At 40.6% G+C, this 21,989-nt stretch overlaps 1 protein-coding gene across 1 annotated transcript in view; it reads left to right on the forward strand.

The window, feature by feature from the left end:
* The window catches only part of LOC130356157 (ovochymase-2-like), a 79,397-nt gene that overhangs the window by 50,231 nt on the left and 7,177 nt on the right, over positions 1-21,989 (forward strand). The window contains exons 15-22 of the mRNA XM_056557314.1: positions 87-250; positions 861-1,047; positions 3,399-3,617; positions 5,448-5,588; positions 6,603-6,839; positions 12,600-12,782; positions 15,565-15,647; positions 17,108-17,202. Coding sequence (XP_056413289.1) covers positions 87-250; positions 861-1,047; positions 3,399-3,617; positions 5,448-5,588; positions 6,603-6,839; positions 12,600-12,782; positions 15,565-15,647; positions 17,108-17,202 — 1,309 coding nt within the window. The remainder of the gene's footprint in view (positions 1-86; positions 251-860; positions 1,048-3,398; positions 3,618-5,447; positions 5,589-6,602; positions 6,840-12,599; positions 12,783-15,564; positions 15,648-17,107; positions 17,203-21,989) is intronic.

Genomic DNA, 21,989 nt, shown 5'->3' on the forward strand with positions numbered 1-21,989 from the left:
AAATACGTTTTTATGTAGATCAAATAAATACTTGTATAGTAGATAAGGATATATATGTAAGAATTCTGTAATAACAATTCATGCAGGAAATTCACTGGCACCAAAAGCCGCAGAAGCATTAAATCAGGTGGCACTACCTGTTATTGCATATGAAGTCTGCAAAACACCCCAATATTGGTGGTTCCAAATAAAGGAGTCAATGATCTGTGCTGGCTATGTTCTTCCAGATGAGTTAAAGTCTGTGTGTCAGGTTAGTATTTTCTCCTATTATCTGTAAGGCTGAGTTTACAAAGCCTTTGAATTCTTATAACCTTATAGATACTTTGTAAAACACATCTAATCAGAATGTATTTCTTAAAGGGTACCTCTCATCAAATAAAATTTTGATATATTTTAGATTAATGAATGTTGAATAACTTTCCAATAGCATGTTAATGAAAAATATGCTTCTTTCTATTGTATTTTTCCCGATCAGTCCTGTCACCAAGCATTTCTGACTCATGCTGGAGTCCTAAACACTCAGAGCTGCCAGCCTGCTTTGTTCACAGCCAAACAGGCTGTGAACAAAGCAGGCTGGCAGCTCTGAGTGTTCTCCTTTGTGAACAAAGCAGACTGGCAGCTCGTAGTGTTTAGGACTCCAGCATGAGTCTGAAATGCTTGCTGCCAGGACTGGTAGGGAGACCCCTAGTGGTCATTTTTTCAAAGTGGAAAATTAAATAGAAAGAAGCATATTTTTAATAACATGCAATTGTAAAGTTATTCTGCATACATTAATCTATAATATATTAAAAGTTTTTTTTTGATGAGAGGTATCCTTTAATTATAAGTCATAAAATAATGTCTTTCTTTCACTTCTCCAGGGGGATTCAGGAGGACCACTGGTTTGCCCATCTACAAAGAGCAGCTCAATGTGGGAAGTTCATGGAATCACCAGTTTTGGAGCCATAGGTTGTATTATGGACAAGAAACCCAGTGTTTTCACCCGTTCATCTGCTCACCTTGACTGGATAGATAATGTCATCAAAAAGGATATATATGATACTTACTGTAAGTACTTACTCTATCAATTTGTAATGAGTTGTAATTAAATACTCAGAACTATAAAATATATTCAGTTTTTTTTTATTTTTTTTTGTAAGAAGGCTCTTTAAATTCATGTACCATAAAAGTTGTTCAAGAATTTAATTTTAACTAGTCCCATATTTCTTAATACTTTTCAAATCTAGTCAGGGAGAGGGTAAGTTAAAAAAAAATACTCTTACCGCCCTTTTTCCTATGATACCACTGGTATAACAGAGCTGTCAGGTATCTCGGAGTTCAGGGACATGAAGTTCCATGCCAAATCAGTCAGTCAATCAGTTGCTGAGGTGATTCACCACTTCGGCCTCTGATTGGATGAGCGTGTGACATCCGCCATGCCTGGGAGCAGAGTACCCTCTAAGCACATTGGTTTGGAAACACTGCTGTAGGTCTTCATCCTTTATTGTGCTTCAAGATGCAGAAGGTGAATGTCTCTTGCTAGAGAGTACCAGCTTGACCCACATGGTCTCTGTGTGGGTAGTGGCTGGCCAGGCAGACCAGATTAAACAGATTATGGGAGGATGTATAGGGGTTCCTAAAAGTATCAAGGATGTTCTTAAATGTTACTTGTGTGGGGATTCAAACGTTTACATATATTTTTATACATTATTCATGAACACAAAGAACTAGTGAAAAAAAGTTCCACCAGTGTCACCAAGATGTTATATATGTACAATGTACAAATACTGTAGCAAATAGCTCTTCTTGTAATGTATCCAAATTTTAACTTGTAATACTGATGCAAAATGACCATACTGCCATGTGAAAGTGGCCAAACACGCATTTCAATGGGAGGTAGGGATACAGAGCTGTTGGCTAAATCAAAGCTACGTGATGTGTATGGCCAGTGGATGTTGTAGCCTTAAAGGGGTATTCCGGGCAAAAACATTTTATGCCCTATCCAAAGGATAGGGGATAAGATGTCTGATAGCGGGGGGGCTGCTGCTGAGACCCCCCGCGATCCGGGTTTCCGGGACTGGGGACATGACGTCATTCCACGCCCCCTCCATTCATGTCTATGGGAGGGGGCGTGATGTTTGTTTGTTTAAATTTTTTATTTGAAAAATGGGAAAAGGAGATGAATAACATTTTTATTAGGGAAGGGCTTTTTTTTATATATTTACATATTATAAATTATAATATTATAAAAAAAAGATAAATAGATAGATAGCATGCACACATAAAGGGAATGAATGGTAGCTTTATTCCAACACAGACAGGTGACGTTTCGGTCACACCATTGTAACCTTTCTTAAGCAGATTTCAATTGTGTGATGCTTGAGAAAGGTTACAATCAGGGGTCAAGTCCTGGGAGAAAAAGTGTGGGAACTCACCCAAGATGTCCACTCAAGGACTAGTTTTGCAGGGCTCTTGATAATGGGAACAGGGTCCCTGCTGTGGAAAAAGTGCAGGAACTTTATTCCCATGCGTTCCTGCAGGACTTCAGCCCTGTTTACAATGGTGTGATCGAAACGTCGCCAGTCTGTGTTCAAATAAAGCTACATTCAGTCACTTCATCTGTGCAAGCTGCAGTGATTTTTTCTTCTTGTATTCATCTGTGGCCTTAGAACCGGGACCCCTCACCTATAGCAGCCGAATGCCATTTTGATCAGTTAGCGTGCTGCTTCTTCTCTCTATGTTTAGATAGATAGATAGATAGATAGATAGATATGAGATAGATAGATAGATAGATAGATAGATAGATAGATAGAAAAAAGAAGGGAGAACAGCATATCAAGTACAATGTAAAGGGGGTGCACGGCACGCAGCAAAGGGGCCCCGTGTTCTGCAGCTGCCTTTTTAATCTCTAGATAGATAGAGAGAGAGAGAAAGAGAGATAGATAAATAGATAGATACATTTACATGAATAGTCTACATAGAGGACTATTATAAGCAATCATAGGACTGCTTATTGTGATCAATGCTATGCTACTGCCTATGAAGTCAGTAGTATACTGTAGTTCATTGGTGAGTGGCTTTTGGGATAGATAGCTATAGGTTGAATGAGCGCTTGGCGACACCTTAAGTGTTTTATCTCTCTGCAGTGCTACACAACCATATGGAAAAATAAGCATAACACAGTGCACATTATAATCAATAGGTTGATGCACTCTTTGTATTTTTAACTGAGCAACCCATTTAATAAATAAAAGAAAATGAATAACATCCCTATCTATTGATAGTGTCCAGCTTAATAAAGTTTCTTCAAAAATAAGGGTATTTGCAACTACCGATAATTTCATTATAAATCATTGTAAATATCAGTTTTCGAAATGTGTAAGTAAATAAAACTATCAATAAATTGATTTTATTTCTAGCATCTGGTTGTGGAAGTGCCATGGATCTAAGTGACAGAATCGGGGAGTTTACTTCTATGGGATATCCATCCACATACAGGAATGATGGCCGCTGTGTTTGGAATATTGCTGCCCCAGCTGATAAAGTCATCCATTTGCATTTCAACAGCTTTGGTCTTGAGGAAAGTGGAACCTGCAACAATGACAGGGTTGAGATATCAGATGAACTTGGCAGTGTTGGTAGGTATTCTGTCAATCTGTCATCAAAAACTATTTTCTTTTTTAATGTATAATGCACTAATAATTATTTAAAGTGGTACTCCACCCTAGACATCTTATCCCCTATCCAAAGGATAGGGGATAAGATGTCTGATCGCGGGGGTCCTGCCCCTGGGGACCCCCGCAATATAGCATGTGGCACCCACCTGTTTCTTGTCCGGAAGCACTGGAGGGTCTGGGTCCCGTCCACAGGAACGAAAGTTCGTGACGTCACGACTCCGCCCCCGTGTGACGCCATGCCCCGTCCCCTCAATGCAAGTCTACGGCTGTCACGCCCCCTCCCATAGACTTGCATTGAGGGGACTATATTGTGGGGGTCCCCAGCGGCGGGACCCCCGCGATCAGACATCTTATCCCCTGTCCTTTGGATAGGGGATAGGATGTCTAGGGGTAGAGTACCCCTTTAATTCACAAATGTGCACAATAGGGAGGATTTATTATGATTGTAAATGTTTGCACAATGTAAAACCTGCTGCGCAAGCGTGTTTTCCCATTTGGTGCACACAATTTATCATATGGATACGCCATTTCATAAATTTTCACAAATGACAGTGAATATGAGGCTAAAGGGGAATTATAGATGAATGAATATGAAGCCCCTAATCATACCCCTTAGCCTAGTTTTTTTACTCAATTTTCCTGCCCATCTGGCTATTAAGTTAAAAGTACAGAAAGTAAGTAAAAACACCATTGGAATCAGGGCACCAAGGCTATAAATGGATATAAATAATAAAAATTTTTGGACTGGCCATACGTCCCCTTCAGCTTATACTGGGCAAAGTTCAAGTTATGCCTCTGGTTCTAAGGGTACAAGAGTATATCTGCTATGTTGTGATGGGTAATAGCATGAATCCTACAGCACATGAGATTGATAATAACCAGTAAATGTCAATATAGACATACACTTGCACATGTATGTCTCCCTTCGAGTAGTCTAATTTTTTAACAACATATTCTTTAAATGGGTACTCCCCTGAACATTTTTTTTAATCAACTGGTGCCAGAAAGTTAAACAGATTTGTGAATTACTTCTAAAAATCTTAATCCCTCCAGTACTTAGCTGCTACATGCTCCACAGGAAGTTCTTTTCTTTTTGAATTTCCTTTCTGTCTGACCACAGTGCTCTCTGCTGACACATCTGTCCATTTTAGGAACTGTCTGGAGCAGGATAGGTTTGCTATGGGGATTTGCTCCTACTCTGGACAGTTTCTAAAATGGACAGAGGGCACAGTGGTCAGACAGGAGGGAAATTAAAAAAGAAAAGAACTTCCTCTGAAACATACAACAGCTGTTAAGTACTGAAAGGGTTAAAAAAAATGTAAATAGAAGTAATTTACAAATCTAATAAATTAAAGAGCAGGTATGTGTACTCACCACTCAGCAGAGATAGCTGCGTCTTGGGGTCCGGTTCACGGGTGGCTGGGTCTCAGCATGCTGAGACCCAGCCAGCCGTGAACCGGACCCCGAGATGCAGCTATCTCCTCCGAGTGGTGAGTGCACCTACGTGCTCTTTCATTTATGACTATTTGATACTTCATACACTTGTATGTGCACCCCGTAGGAGATATTGAACTAGGTTGCCGAGACTGCGCTACAAGTCATTCAAGGTGAAGTTGCCTCTTGTGTGCTCTCCCCTTTCCTGCCTTATTTCTATTTAATTTACAAATCTATTTAACTTACTGGCACCAATTGATTTAAAAAAATAAAAATAATTTTCAGTGGAGTACCCCTTTAACTATATTGCCCAAATGTTATGTGATTTCATGAAAATCTGCCATGTTTTCTCCGTAGGTGCCCACTGTGGAGACTATGTACCAGCTGATCTAGTTAGTTTCAGCAACAAGTTATCTGTGAAGTTCAGATCCAACGCCAGGTTGGTAGATGTTGGATTTCACGCATCCTGGCAATTTGTGGATCCATCTTTAATACAGAGTAAGTTCATTTATACTTTATTTTAAACGTTTTTTCATCAATTGAAAAGAAATTAAGAAATTGTCCTTGTAATATAGGAACAACAGAAGAGATAATCAGTTAAAGGGGTATTCCAGGCCAAAACTTTTTTTTATATATCAACTGGCTCTGGAAAGTTAAACAGATTTGTAAATTACTTCTATTAAAAAATCTTAATCCTTCCAATAGTTATTAGCTTCTGAAGTTGAGTTGTTGTTTTCTGTCTAACTGCCCTCTGATGACTCCCCTCCCGGGAGCTGTGCAGTTCCTATGGGGATATTCTCCCATCATGCACAGCTCCCGGGATGTGACATCATCATTGAGCAGTTAGACAGAAAACGTCAGAAGCTAATAACTATTGGAAGGATAAAGATTTTTTAATAGAAGTAATTTACAAATCTGTTTAACTTTCCGGAGCCAGTTGATATATATAAAAAAAAGTTTTTGCCTGGAATACCCCTTTAATGCCGTGGATGTTGTTTCCTCGCTACATTTATTATGAACTTTTTCAAACTGTTTTGTATACCTATACAGCAGCTAATGGGAGCCTGCCGCAAGCAGATTTTACAAAAAAGTTTCTAGATGAATTAATAGAGGAATTTTCTCAGTGCTCAAGGGCCCTTAGTAGCAGTATATGGTCCCACTCTCTGCTCAAGCTTCCACTGAAATGTAACAACAAATTACTGTATTAGCTGAAAGAATGTTCATCCTTCCTCTTTTCATTGATCATGTATGGCCAGTTTAAATGACTGTAATGGTTAATATGGAGCATTGTCTATGGCTGTATCATTGAAATGGTCGTTCACGATACAATCATCACAATTATTAATGGTCATGTTAATTTTTAAGGTCTCCTTTATTCAGCTACATTCTCATAATTTACAGTTCATGGCTTTTTTGTGTCAAAAGTCCTTTAATATTTTGCACGCATAGTAAAGTAATAAGAATAGTTTCTTCGTAATACATTTCTGACAATACAGATGCACTTTTTCTCAGGTATTGCAACGTGTGGAGGACATTTCCACTCCGACAAAGGAGAGTTTATGTCTCCAAACTGGCCAAATTCTACTTATCCAAGTAGTAAAGCTTGCACATGGAGAATAACAGTTGACCCCAGCAAAAATATCCACATTGTCTTTACGAATTTCAACCTACAGGCTGCAAACTTCACAGGAAGTTGTTTGGATTTTGTGGAAGTTTTTGACGGAGATAAATCTGGGGCAACAAAACTGGGTATGTATGTTGCAACATTTGTGGTTGACAAGTGCCCATTTACACTGTCTTATTATTGTAACTATTTGGTCATTTAAAAAAAACTATTCAGCATTAAAGAGTAGCTGTCACCAAACTAAACTTTTAATATATTATGTAATTATAAGACACTTTGCTATTTCCATGCTGTTAAAATTATCAACCTTTATATGTTTTTAATGTGATTGAAAACATGGCCACTAGGTGGCTCTGTTCTGTTCCCTTCTGCAAGTCAAGCAGTTAGTTTGGTCTCCTCCCGGCTCGGCAGGAAACCAAACTCAGTGCATGCGGGGCATGGTGAGGCACAGCTCTCACAGGCTTCAGTGACGTTGTGCCTGCAGGGGAACGCCCACTTTCTCCTGCTGGGAGCTCGCACAATGTGAGCAAGGGAAAGGTATGATACAGAGTTTTTTAAAGCTCATAAAAAAAATTTAAGGGAAGGAGGGGTGTTAGGAGTAGTTAGGGAATATAATCTGAGTAAGTTTAGAAAATGTATTTGATCATAGGTACTCTTTAACCTCCTAAGCACGCAGGGCGTACCTGTATGCCCTGTGCCCGGTCCCGGTATATAACGTGGGGTAATTGACCCCACGTCATACCGGGTCGGTCCCAGTGGCTAATGACAGCCGGGACCGCGGGCTAATAGCTTGTGGCATCGATCGTTGTGTCGTATGCTATTAACCCTTTAGACGCGGCGTTCAAAGTTGATTGCCGCATTTAAAATGAAAGTAAAAACTTCACAGCCGCTCAGTGGGGCTGATCAGGACTACCATGGTGAAATTGCGATGTCCCGATCAGCTAGAACATGTCAATGCACGGCAATGATCTGTGTAAGAGATCGGTATGTGCAGTGAAATAGCCACAAGGGGGGGCTATAACACTACAAAAAAATTGTGAATTGACAGAATCACCCCCTTTTTCCCATAAAAAAAAAACTGTGTACATAAAAATAAACATATGTGGGATCACTGTGTGTGGAAATGTCCGTACTATAAAAATATATCATTAATTAAACCGCACGGTCAATGGCGTACGTGCAAAAAAAATTCAAAAGTCCGAAATAACGTAATTTTGGTCACTTTTTATAACATGAAAAAATGAATAAAAAGCGATCAAAAAGTCCAATGTATATAAAAATGGTACAAATAAAAATTTCAGATCACGGCGCAAAAAATTAGTCCTCAAACCGGCCCATAAGCGGAAAAATAAAAAAGTTATAGCGGTCAGAAGATTACAATTTTAAACGTATAAATTTTCCTGCATGTAGTTATGATTTTTTTTTAGAAGTAATACAAAATCAAAAAGGTACAAAAAGAAAAAAGGTAGGTGTACTCACCGCTCAACGGAGACTGTAGCGTATAGGGGTCCGGTTCACCGGGAGCTGGATCTCCGCGACGGCGCAGAAGGTATGGCGCTCGGAGGCTACGTTCGCAGATTCGAAACTGCCGGCATAGCCTCCAAGCGCCATACCTTCTGCGCCATCGCTGAGATCCAGCTCCCGGTGAAACAGACCCCTACACGCTACAGTCTCCGTTGAGTGGTGAGTGCACCTACGTTTTGTCTTTTTGTACCTTTTTGATACTTCACACTTGTGTATGTGCACCCCGCAGGAGACACGAAGATAGGTACCGAGGTTTGGTTACGTTTCAGGTGATATAAGCCCTGAGTGTGCTCTCCCCTTTCTGCCTGTGTTCGTAATACAAAATCAAACCTATATAAGTAGGGTATCATTTTAATCGTATGGACCTACAGAATAAAGGTAAGATATAATTTTTACCGAAAAATGCACTGCGTTGAAAGGAAAGCCCCCTAAATTTACAAAATGGCATTTTTTCTTAAATTTTGTCGCGCAATTCATTTTTTTTCCGCTTTGACGTGATATTTTGGTAAAATGACTAATGTGACTGCAAAGTAAAATTGGTGGCACAAAAAATAAGCCATAATATTGAATTTTAGGTGCAAAATTGAAAGCGTTATGATTTTTAGAAGGTGATGAGGAAAAATGTAAATGCAAAAAGGGAAAAACCCTACGTCCCTAAGGGGTTAAAGATCAGTGATAAAACTTCTTTATCATCAATCATCATCTCTTGTGCCATTGAAAAATGTTCCTTCATTCATATCCAAAACTAGCTGAGTGCCCACCGTTGCCCAGTTTTTCCTACTTAATCCTTGTGGGGGTTGAAAAGCAACATAGGAGGAAGCACTTGTTCTCACATCCCGTCCTCATACACCGACCTCATATCCCATCCTCATATCCTGTTCTCATATCCCAACCTCATATCCCATCCTCAAAACCCCTTCCTCATATCCAGTCCTCATATCCCATCCTCTTATCCCAAACTCACATCCCCTCCTCATGTCCCGTCCTCATATCCTGTCCTCATATCCCAAACTCATATCCAGACCCTATATCCCATCCTCATCTCCCACCCTCATATCCTGTCCTTATATCTTATCCTCATATTGTGTCCTCACATGGGACTGAGTTGTGATGAAGAGATTGTTGGCGGAAAATAGAAGGAGGATAAAAATAAAAAGAATGTGGCTTTAATGGTGGGTGTGGCTTTGTGAGATGGGGTGTGGCCTGCAGGAGGGGTGTGGCCGGACTGACGCACTCACCAGGAGATGCAAAACTTGTGGAGTAAGGTACTGGAAGTCCCATATACTTGCATGGGACTTAAGACAAAAAAACCATCCTTCACATAAGGGTGTAGGTTAGGGTTAATTTAACTATCATATATTTTAATTTGACATAAAAGCAACATGTGTACCAAGTTTTGTCGAAATATCTTCAGCCCTTTGGAAGTGATGCTGGAACATACACACATCCACACACAATGAGTTTGATATACACTGCTCAAAAAAATAAAGGGAACACAAAGATACAACATCCTTGATCTGAATGAATGAACTAATCGTATGAAATACTTTCGTCTTTACATAGTTGAATGTGCTGACAACAAAATCACACAAAAATGATCAATGGAAATCAAATTTATCAACCCATGGAGGTCTGGATAGGGAGTCACACTCAAAATCAAAGTGTAAAACCACAATACAGGCTGATTCAACTTTGATGTAATGTCCTTAAAACAAGTCAAAATGAGGCTCAGTGGTGTGTGTGGCCTCCACGTGCCCATATGACCTCCCTACAATGCCTGGGCAAGCTTCTGATAAGGTGGCAGATGGTCTCCTGAGGGATGTCCTCCCAGACCTGGACTAAAGCATCCGGCAACATTTGGACAGTCTGTGGTGCAACGTGGCATTGGTGGATGGAGCGAGACATGATGTCCCAGATGTGCTCAATCGGATTCAGGTCTGGAGAACGGGCGAGCCAGTCCATAGCATCAATGCCTTCCTCTTGCAGGAACTGCTGACATACTCCAGCCACATGAGGTCTAGCATTGTCTAGCACCAGCATATGGTCTCACAAGGGGTCTGATGATCTCATCTCGGTAGCTAATGGCAGTCAGGCTACCTCTGGCAAGCACATGGAGGGCTGTGCGGCCCCCCAAAGAAATGCCACCTCACACCATTACTGACCCACTGCCAAACCGGTCATGCTGGAGAATGCTGCAGGCAGCAGAATGTTCTCCACAGCATCTCCAGACTCTGTCACATATGCTTAGTGTGAACCTGCTTTCATTGGCGAATTTGCCAATCTTGGTGTTCTCTGGCAAATGCCAAACGTCCTGTACGGTGTCGGGCCCTCAAATTACACTCATAGAGTCTGCTTTTGACCATTTATGTGGACACATGCACATTTGTGGCCTGCTGGAGGTCATTTTGCAGGGCTCTGGCAGTGCTCCTCCTGCTCCTCCTTGCACAAAGGTGAGGTAGCAGTCCTGCTGCTGGGTTGTTCCCCTCCTACGGCCTCCTCCACATCTCCTGATGTACTGGGCTGTCTCCTGATAGCGCCTCCATGCTCTGGACACTAAGCTTACAGAAACAGCAAACCGTCTTGCCACAGCTCTCATTGATGTGCCATCCTGGATAAGCTGCACTATCTGAGCCACTTGTGTGGGTTGTAGACTCTGTCTCACGCTAACACTAGAGTGAACGCACCACCAGCATTCAAAAGTGACCAAAACATCAGCCAGGAAGCATAGGAACTGAGAAGTGGTCTGTGGTCACCACCTTCAGACCCACTCCTTTATTGGGGGAGTCTTGCTAATTGCCTATAATTTCCACCTGTTGTCTGTTTCATTTGCACAACAGCATGTGAAATTGATTGTCAATCAGTGTTGCTTCCTGAGTGGACAGTGTGATTTCACAGAAGTGTGATTAACTTGGAGATACATTGTGTTGATTAAGTGTTCCCTTTATGTTTATTGAGCAGTGTAGATAGATTAAAATTCTCACCAGCTTTTAGTTGGAGTAGATTGCAGAAGTATTTACACCAATGTTTACGATAAATTAAAGAAAATTCCACTAAAACCTGGTCACTTTTTGAAACATAGCAAACACAGCACAAACATCCCAAAAAGTTTTTGTGGAAAAATAATGTATGTGTAATGTGTAAAGTAGACACCCTTAAAAACAGTTTAGCTTTTTAATTTAATCAGTTCAAACATTAGTTATCCAGGAATCGAAAAACAGAGATAATTTCTTTCAAAGACCGCTCCCTGTCTCCAGGTTGGGTGTGGTTCTGCTGCCCAGTTACATTGAAGTGAATTGAGCCAAGTTGTAATAACACACCAAAGTGAAGATAGACAGGGACCAATCTTTGAAAGAAATTAGGTCTGTTTTTCAATTCCTGGATAACCCCTTTAATTATTTTCGAACAAAAAATATAGGATAGCAAATTTCTTTGCATAGTCAAGCTGTTAAATGAAAAAAAAAATGCCTACATATCTAAAGACATACATTAGTGAAAGAGAAGATGATAACAAAGATGTATCACGTACATCATATACTACAGCTATTCTTCTCAGATACACCACTGATGGACAGCGGCCTGCGTATACACAGTAGAAAGCTGTCAACCAGTGAGCAGTGGACAGCAGGTGCAGTACCTCATTGATATCGAGGACTACAGAGTGCACGCACATAATGGGGAGGATTACTACCGTGCACTGGTGTCGTCCATATTTGCAAAGCTATGAGAGGAACGGCTGCATCACGCAGTGTGATCAGACCTATATAATGATCCCTAAACCCTGTACGTCCAAAGGCGTTGTGCAAAGGCTGCAAATGAAGAAGGTTGAGTTCCAGCCATTTTGTACAAATAGATATCCAGTACTGGTAGTACAATTCATAAAATGTCTCTACACCTTAGTTCTGGCTGCTTACAGTCTTATCATGCTTTAATCATCTGAGTACTTCTTTTTATTCCTTCCTTCGGTACTGACAGACATTTTACACATACACATGCAATGCTGGTATTCACCCTGTATGGTTTTTCCTATTTTCATAAACTCACAATAAAGATGTACACTGCAAATGTTTGCATTGTGCAATTTATCTTTCATACATTCAAGTATGTCCATAAGTGGAGGTAGTCCTTACTCTTCATTCACACACTGTTAGTCATTTTCAATTTGATGCCAGCAAGATCCTATTTTTGCATATTTTAGTAGTAAGGGTTAATATAAACATGCAGGAATGCGTGAATTTGATTTAAGTTTTATGAATTGATATAAGCAAGTCTGCACCAAATCTGAACATGCTTAATTTCCTGTTAATTATTCCCATTTATGGGAAAAAAATGAGTTTAATTCCTACTTCTGATTTGTATTACAGGCCACTTCTGTGGTACAACATTACCAAACACTCTAAATACAACAGGGAATACTGCTGTTATTAAATTTGTCAGCAATCATATACAGAATGCCAGAGGCTTCTATGGATATTGGACAACTAATCTAACTGACATCCCAACCATACAAGTGACTCAGCCCAAACCATGGGATAGCGTTATCATAGGTGAGTTGATGAATGAAATTAATGTATTCTATGACCCTGACCAAAAATTGTAGAATCACCACACCTAGAATATGTTTACCAAGTTTATATATTTCATAGCAAATTTACCAATCACAGATATGTAACAATGTGTAATAGCTAAACATACTACCTTCATGAAACATAACACAAACAAGTAAGTCAATTGTTTTAGTTAATGACAATTGGAATAATTATAAAATCCCTTATCATGTTGAGGAAAACAATATATAATTATTTAAAGAGTACCTGTCGCAAAACTAAACATTTAATATAGTGTTCCTAATTTTATTGGAAGACATTTTGCTATTTACTTGCTGTTAAGATTATCAACCTTTATATGTTTTTAATGTGATTGAAAAAGCAGCCACTCGGTGGCTCTGTTCTGTTCACTGGGCAAGTCAAATAGTTAGTTTGGTCTTCACCCGCACTTGCAGAAGTCCAAACTCAAGAAGTGCGTGTGGGGCATGGCGAGGCACAGCTCTTGCAGGCTTCAGTGATATGGCGCCTTCTGGGGAACACCCACTTTCTCCTGGCGGGAGCTCACACAAAGTGAGCAAAGGGAACTGTATGATACAGAGCTTTTTAGAGCTCGGAATTTGTTTTTTAGGGCAGGACACCCCGTTAGGAGTAGTTAGGGAATCAGAGTTAGTTTAGAAAATATGTTTGATGACAGGTACTCTTTTTAACCGCTTAATGACACAGGATGTAAATGTACGTCCTGGTGTCCTGGAACTTAACGCACCAGGCCGTACATTTCCATCCTGTACATGACAGATCAATGCATCTGTGCCAATGCGGGCATGTGAATGGAAGAACGGATTGCCCACGGCACGGCCACCGGGATCCGATCATCCAAGATGGTTGCCAGAGGTCCCATCACCTGCCTCTGCTGCTCTTCCGGTGTCTTCTTCTCTGGTCTGATATCGAGCAGACCAGAGAAAAAGACTGCCTATAATACTGATCAGTGCTATGCATAGCACTGTTCACTATCTGTAATTTAAGGATTGGTGGAAATAGTACCCTATGAGGACATATAAAGTGTAAAAAGAAAATTGCAAACATTTTTTAGAAAAAATTTGAAAAGCCCCTCCCCAATAAAAATGTTAATGGCCCCTTTTTACCCATTTTACCCCAAAACGCATAAAAATAATAATTAATAAACATATTTGGTATTGCTGCAAGCATAAATGTCCGAACAATCAAAATATAATGTTAATGATCCCATATGGTGAACGGCATAAATGTAAAAAAAAAAGAAATTTGTAAAAAGATTGAAAGGTCACATATATGCAAAAGTGATATGGATAGAAACTACAAATCATGGAGCAAAAAATGAGCCCTCATACAGCCCAGTATAGGGAAAAATGAGTGTGTTATAGGTAGTTAAACTAGAGTGATTTTAAACATGCTTATTTAGTTTACAAAGTCTTTGTTTTTTGTTTTTGAAGCTGCACAATAATAGAAAAGCTCATAACATGGGTATCATTTTAATCACATTGACCCACAGCATAAAAAGAAAACATGTAATTTTTACCGTTAAGTGTACAGAGTGAAAACCCAAAAATTTGGAAAAATCTCAAATGCTAAACTAAAATTGGCTGTGTCCTTAAGGCCAAAATGGGCTGTGTCCTTAAGGAGTTAAGAGGTAGTCCTGGGAATTACATTTATTCCCTATCCACAGGATAGGGGATAAGTGTCTGATTGTTGGTGTGGAGTGGGGGCTTGGCTTTCGGTCTACTCCAAACGGGACTCAGGTACTCACCCATCTTAATCGCAGACTTGCCCCCACCCAGAGAGACTAGCGAGTTCGGAAGTTTAAAAGGCATTGATAAGGATTGAAAGGATTAAAAGGATTGAAAATCCTTTAACCTATTGGGGATCAATGGCGTACAGGTACACCTTTGCATCCTGGTAGTTAAGGACCAAGGGTGTAACTGTACGCCCTGGTCCCGATAGCGGGGTTTGAAGCATGCTCGTGGATCCTGACTGCTATCAGTGGCGAGGACTCAGTTTTAATACCAGGCACCGCCGATCGGACTGATGCTCGACATGAACCCTTTATACGCCGCAATCAAAGTTGATCGCAGTGTCTAAACTGAAAGTAAAAATGACCCTGGCAGCTCAGTGGAGCTGTTCAGGACCATCGAGGTGAAACCGTGATGTCCCGATCAGCTGAGAGGATGGTGGGAGGGCACGTATCTGCCTCCTCGCCATCCGATTAGTGGTCTGCTGCTCCCAGCCTCAAGCAGCAAAGCACCAATAACACTGATCAATGCTATAGCATAGCATCGATCAGAATATGCAATCAAAAGATTGCATGGTATAGTCCTCTATGGGAGCTAAAAAAAAAATTTTTAAATTTAATAGAAGTGAATTAACCCGTTCCAAATAAAAGTTTAAATCCCCCTTTTTTCCCATTTTTTTAAATAAAATAATGAGATAAACAATAAAAGTAATCATATGTGGTACCGCCGCGTGTGTAAATGTCTGAACTATTAAAATATAAGGGTAGCTAAACCACAGGGTCGAAGGCGTACAAGTAAAAAAAATTGCAAATTCCAAAATTGTGCATTTTTGGTCACTTCATATATCACAAATCTTTTTTTTTTTACAAAAAGTCCCATAAAAAAATGGTATCAATAAAAACTATAGACCACAGCGCAAAAAATATGCCCTCATATAGCCCTGTATAGGGAAAAATAAAAAAAGTTTATAGGATGATTTTAAATTATCAAATTACTGACCTATTGTATTATTTTAGACTGGCCTGCGCACTGTGATCCACAATTCATACCGACCATACCCAATGACTCTTTACATCTGAACTGGCATGCTTCTATACAGGTGAGAATTTTTACATTGTTGTTTCTATTATTATCTATTGATGCATATGAGTTCCACATAAGAACAGCAAGAATTGGATACATTTTTATACAGTCTAGCCAATGCTCTGTGAGCTCATGAATAGTGTTGCTCGCGAATATTCGCAATTCGAATATTATTCGCGAATATCGCATATTCGCGAATTCGCGAATTTCGCGAATATAGCGCTATATATTCGTAATTACGAATATTCGTTTTTTTTTTTTTTTTTTTTTTCTTCACAGTACACATCACAGTGATCATCCCTCTCTGCTTCCAGCTTGTGTGGTGTAAAGAAGGCTGTAATACTACTGTGTGAGACTGGCGCGCGAAAATTCGCATATACGTAAATTCGCATATGCTAATTTTCGCATATGCGAATTTCCACATATGCTAATTTTCGCATGCGCGTATTTTCGCATACGCGAAAATAAAACGAGAATATAACGAATATGCGAATATTCGCGAATATATGACGAATATTCGTCCATATATTCGCGAATATTCGCGAATTCGAATATGGCCTATGCCGCTCAACACTACTCATGAACCTGAATTCCAGCCTGATACATTGTAGCAAACTAACAGTAGATTATCTGGACTGGAAACTGCCGAAAACAGGAATGGGAAACTGCTGGTCTGCTGCCCCTGAATAAAAACAAAAATATTCTCATTCACTGAAAACAAACCTGTATATTGAGGAAGGAATGGTGAAGAATTAAAATATATTATAAAGTTGCATAGTATATTTATTTACCCAGGAAACCTCTTAAAGCCCACTCTCAACAACGAATTAAAGAAGTCATAACATATATAATTGGGCAAATATACCTTATTTAGTTTCAAATATTCCTGGGGAAATGAAACCCAATTCTTTATGTGTTGTAGTGTTATAACATTTCCACTAGAAGGCATAACCTTAGCTCCTTTTACTTCGTTCCTGTCTAGTTCTTCTGCCATTTTTTTTTCTTTTGAGATAAAGGAAAGAAAAAACACATATATAGTCACTGCATGGAGCCTTTGACCATTCCACACATTTCTACCATCCGGCGGGCGCTAGGACCTCTTGGAAATGTGCCGTCTCATAGATGGCAATGCATTTCCAAATGAAATCCCCAGAAAGAATAGACATGTCTATTCTTTCTGTGGACACCGGAATCTGGATTTCCATGGCAGGTGTTTCTGCCATGAAATCCACCATGTGCACAGTGCAGCAGAATCCCTTTGAAAATAATGGGACTCTGCTGTAGTGGAATGTCCGTGAGGAATTCCTTAGTCCTCTGCTCATTTGTTTCAGTACAATAGAAACAAACAGCTATGATTTATAGGATTGAATGGAGTACAGTTCAAGCATGTCTCAAGAAGCTAACTTATATTTTACCAACTTTTTTATACACAGTCGGTCTTTTTCCTACTAAGTTTTCTCCTGTGTTTGTTTGCAGACGCAGTCCAGGCCAAATCCCCAATTTGAACATAGATGTGCAGGGTCACTAATACATTCAGAGTGGATTCTTCTACCTGCTCATTGTATAGACACGTGAGTATCATAATTCCACTCAGTACTGAACTTACATCTCAGGACCTAACAGGCTATCTGACATAAGAGGTGGACACACTTTAAAGGGTGCTCACATAAATCATTTACCTAAGCCCTGAAAACGTGTTAACAGATGTTTTAATTTGCAATGTTCAGACTGTTTTCATTATTTTTTCTTTGCATTGTTATGCCCACCCAAACCCACCCTCTTGGTGCAGCTGCTAATTTGTGCTTCTGAGGGTTGGCTGGTGTGGTGTGGACAGATTCAGTCATCTTCTTCCTCTGGCAGCTAACAATATGGTTCCTCCCTCCTTACCTAGCAGAAGGAATTTTTTCAGGTATATTGCTATGCTACAATAGAAGCTTTGCTCCTTCACTAATAAGCAATGCAGAAAGCTACAGTATTTTTCATGGCTTCTCTATAGTGAAAAGAGAATCTCTATGTAGAGACCTGGCTGTAAAAATGGCTGAACACTCCTGCACTCAATCCATTAGGTGGACATGCACACTTTTATATACTTTGAATACCAGGCACCAAGGTTGAACAAATTTAATTTAAATGTTTCTTTTTGGTTCCCCTTCTGCAAGGATCCTTCTTAGATGTCCTCATTAGAATGCTCCTATAGGTTACTTCAGCACTGGTAATACTTATAAGTGCACCAGGGCAATATGATGATTATCATTATTATTATTATTATTATTATTATTATTATTAATAATAATAATAATTAGAGATGGGCATATTTTCGGAAAATAAGATTCGGACAATTCCCTGAATTTTACTAAAAAAATGGGTTTGATACAAATATATTCACGGCGAATCGCTATTAAAAACGACTATTTCCGGGCTACAGGGAGCCTCAATAGGGGTGTAGAACACTTTGCCTTGCCATAACACACATAGGGAATGTGCTAGGGTAGTGAAATAATACTGTTATTCAGTATGACATGCAGATTACAGGCGTCGCTTGTAATGTCCATTTATTTGTTTCTGTATTTTTCTGTTTGGATGTGTATTCACACACTAGTTTGTTCTGAGCAGTTTGCTATTCTCCCTGGATAGGGTATAGTTAATGCTCTGAACGAATGAGAACTCATGTGTATGTATTTTAACCATAGTTCTTGCTGCTGGTTATCTTGTGCAGTAATGCTACTATGATGTCTGTTTGTGCAATAATGCTACCATGATTTCTGTTTGTGCGATATACTTCCAAGTCTGCTTGAGCAAGCACTTTGTATTTATCTTGTGATATTTTATCTGAGTTATAGCCATGGTTAAATAGTATTGTTTATTGTAGATTTTAGTATGTTTGTCAGTTTTTAGGATGTATGTCTGTTCTGCTTAGTCTGTGTTCACTCTGTGAGAATCCTGTCCTGTCCCTTCACATAGTGGAGTTTAGTTTTGAATTTATCCTGTCTTGTATCTTGAAATGTATCCTGTTTTGAATCTTGAGAAATATCTTGTCTAGTATCCAGACCAGTGTTTCTCTACGTTGTAGAGTTTGGATTTCTTGTATCGGTTTTTATGAAGTTCATGTTTTTTTTTTATCTGTGCCCAGTGTGAACAGTGTCCTATGTTTCCTCTTCAGCTTAGTGTCTAGCTTTCAGTTCTTCCATCCCTTGGATCTCTTGGATTGTGCTGTATTCTTTCTTGTTGCATACCTAGTCTTGTTCATTTCATCATGTCTACCATTTATCTGATATCTGGTTTATGAACTGTTTCTTTATACACTATATTCTGCCCTGTTAGTATTTGTATTCTGTTTGGTATATCTGGTTGTCTGGTAGTTTTCCGTTTCTGTTTCTGGCCTGTGACAGACTATGTATATTATTTATTTTTACGCCACTGCACTGCAGCGTAGGGAAGGACTGGCTCCAAGTTGTTGATTCACCACTTAGGGTGTTTGGGCAACTAGGCAGGGAAAGTGTTTTTTACGGCCAGTTTAGGGCTCATTTTCCCTGTCCCCCCAGTCGGTCATGACATCACTATTAGAATCACTGCTGCAGAGCAGCCCAATGACAGAGTCTGGACGTGGCAGCAGAGCGGCACAATGACAGAGTAGTGGGTCAGTTTGTCCTCCCTCTAAGTGGGCAGGCCTGACCCAGAAACGCTACGTTGTGTTCCCACCTACTTCATACGCATTTACGTCAATATGACTGAGCTGCAATTCATGTTAAAGCCTACAAGCAAGAGTGGGGCTTTTTCTGGAAAAGATGCTTTTGTTTAAAGGGGTACTCTGCTGGAAAACATTTTCTTTTAAATCAACTGGTGCCAACTGCTGCCAGATTTGTAAATTACTTCTATAAAAAAAATATTAATCCTTCCAGTACTTATCAGCTGCTGTATACTATGGTGGTACATATAATGCTGGTACATTATAAACACAAAATCAAATTTCAATACAGTAGTGCTAAAAAGTTTGCATACCCTTGGAAAATTGATAATACTGTATATGAACCATTTTTAAAGAAAACATGGGCGAGCAGGTAAAAACATTTTTCATTATTTCTTATGGGATTCATACTCAACTGTAGGTTATAACATAATGTCATTATCCTAAAACAAAACATTACAACAAATAAAAATGGAAATTACCCCTTTTCAGTTATCAGCATACCCTTAGTTCTTTATACTGTATATTGTCCCCTTTAGCATCACTGACAGCATGCTGTCTTTTGTAATAGTAATTTCTTAGGCCCTTTGTTCTTGCAGGTGTTATAGCTGCCCATTTGTCTTAGTACAATGCCTCCAGGTCATGCACAATCTTTGGTTGTCTTGCATGAACCATACATTTAAAAGAGAACTGAGGCGCAACTTATCCCCTTATCCCCTTACACCCTTCCCTTCAATTCCTTGGTTGGACTTGATGGACGTATGTCTTTTTTCAGCCATACTAACTATGTAACTATATGTAACTATGTAACTCTTTTAACTTCCCCTGTGCCCGGGCTGCAAAAACTAAAAAAAAAAAAAACTTTAACTCACCTTCCTATGTTCCCCTGTTGCACCGATATTGGCATCCCATTCCTCCGATGCTGCTCGGCCTCATGCTTCTTAGGCTTGGAACATCACACTGCAGTCAGCATATAGCCGCAGGCATCAATGTCCCGCCTCGGCCGGTGAAAGGCTAAGCATACTGTCATGTAAGAAGCCCGGGTCCCGCTTTCTCCCTGCTGCCCAGGCTCCTTACATGGCGCACAGCCTCTCACCGGCGAGGTGGGGTATCGCTGCGGCCGGCGATACGCTGACTGCAGTATGGCGTTTTGAGCCTAAGAAGCAGCAGGCCAAGCAGCGGAGGAACAGGACGCCGATATCGGCACAACGGTGGAACGTAGGAAGGTGAGTTAAAGGGGTACTCCGCTGCCCTGCTTCCGGAGCTCCGTTCCCCAGCGTTCGGAAGTTTATTGTTCCGAACACTGTGTGCGGGCCTCCATGTTCAGGACCGCCCCTCGTGACATCACGCCCCACCCCTTGTGACGTCAGGAGGGGCGGTCCTGAACATGGAAGCCCCCCTCAACGAAAGTCTATGGGAAGGGGCAGGCAGGCGTGATGTCACGAGGGGGCGGGCGTGATATCATGATTGGCGGCCCTGAACAGGGAAGCCCGCATACAGCGTTCGGAACAATAAACTTCCAGACACTGGGGAGTGGAGCTCCGGAAGCAGCGCAGCGGAGTACCCCTTTAAAGGGGAAGTTAAAAGAATTGTGCCGCAGTTCTCCTTTAAGATCTCTTCTGATTAGTATGAAATTAAGTTCAGGAGACTGTGATGGTCACTCTAGAACCCTCACCTTTTTCTGCTGTAACCACTAGAGGGTTACCTTGAACTAGAGCCCTGCAGCTGGGGTGCCAACAAAAAGGGAAAGATGCCTGGTGCCGACAAAAGAAGAAAAAAAATATTTTTTTTTATTTCCCGTCCCGGCCTGCATGCCTGTGACCGTGAGTGAGGTGTAGGCTGGGAAGGGGATAAACGCTCGCACGTGCCGGGAAAGGAATGCTGCTCCAGAACCACAGCTCACCTTCAGGTACCCCAGTCCCCCCCTGTAACTTGTCCTCCCCTCTGTCACCCCTTCCTTCACCCCTGCCCCCCCCCATTCAGCCCTCTGTCGCCCCTGTTCCCCCCATTCAGCCCTCCTACACCCCTGCTATACACATGGAGGTATGTGCAGAGCATTGCACCCTAGTTTATGTACTACAGACATTAGGGTGCAATGCTCTGCACATACAGTCACACACTGCTATACATATGAGGGTATGTGCAGAGCATTGCACCCTAGTTTATGTACCACAGACACTAAAGTGTAATGCTCTACACATATCCCCATGTGTATAGCAATGTACGACGTTAGCAGGAGCGCGCGGAATTGGGCACAGAGAAAGATGGTGCAGGAGTGGGCGGGAGTGGAGAAAACACCCTGCAGGAGTGGGTGGGAATGGACAGAAATTCACTGGAAGCGGGCGGGAGAGGGATTTAAAAAGCAGCCCTGCTCAGGGCTCCACCTTGAATTTAAGGTCATTGTTATACTGGAAAGTCTAAGAGCATCCTAAGTGCAGCTTTGATGCAAAAGAATACAATTGTCTGCCAGTATTTCTAATAGAATCTTGCCTTTAAATTTGGCATGATTTCCCAAAACATTTAAGCTCACAAACCCACAATACTTCAGTGAGCCATGCTTTACAGTTGGGGTAGTATTCTTCTCGCTATAGACCTTGTTGACCCCTCTGCAAACATAACACCTATGAAGCTCTGTTTTGGTCACTCCAAATTACAACCAGCCAGAAGCTGTGA

The sequence above is a fragment of the Hyla sarda genome, chromosome 1 (assembly GCF_029499605.1).
Source record: "Hyla sarda isolate aHylSar1 chromosome 1, aHylSar1.hap1, whole genome shotgun sequence".
In the NCBI taxonomy this organism is placed as follows: domain Eukaryota; kingdom Metazoa; phylum Chordata; class Amphibia; order Anura; family Hylidae; genus Hyla; species Hyla sarda.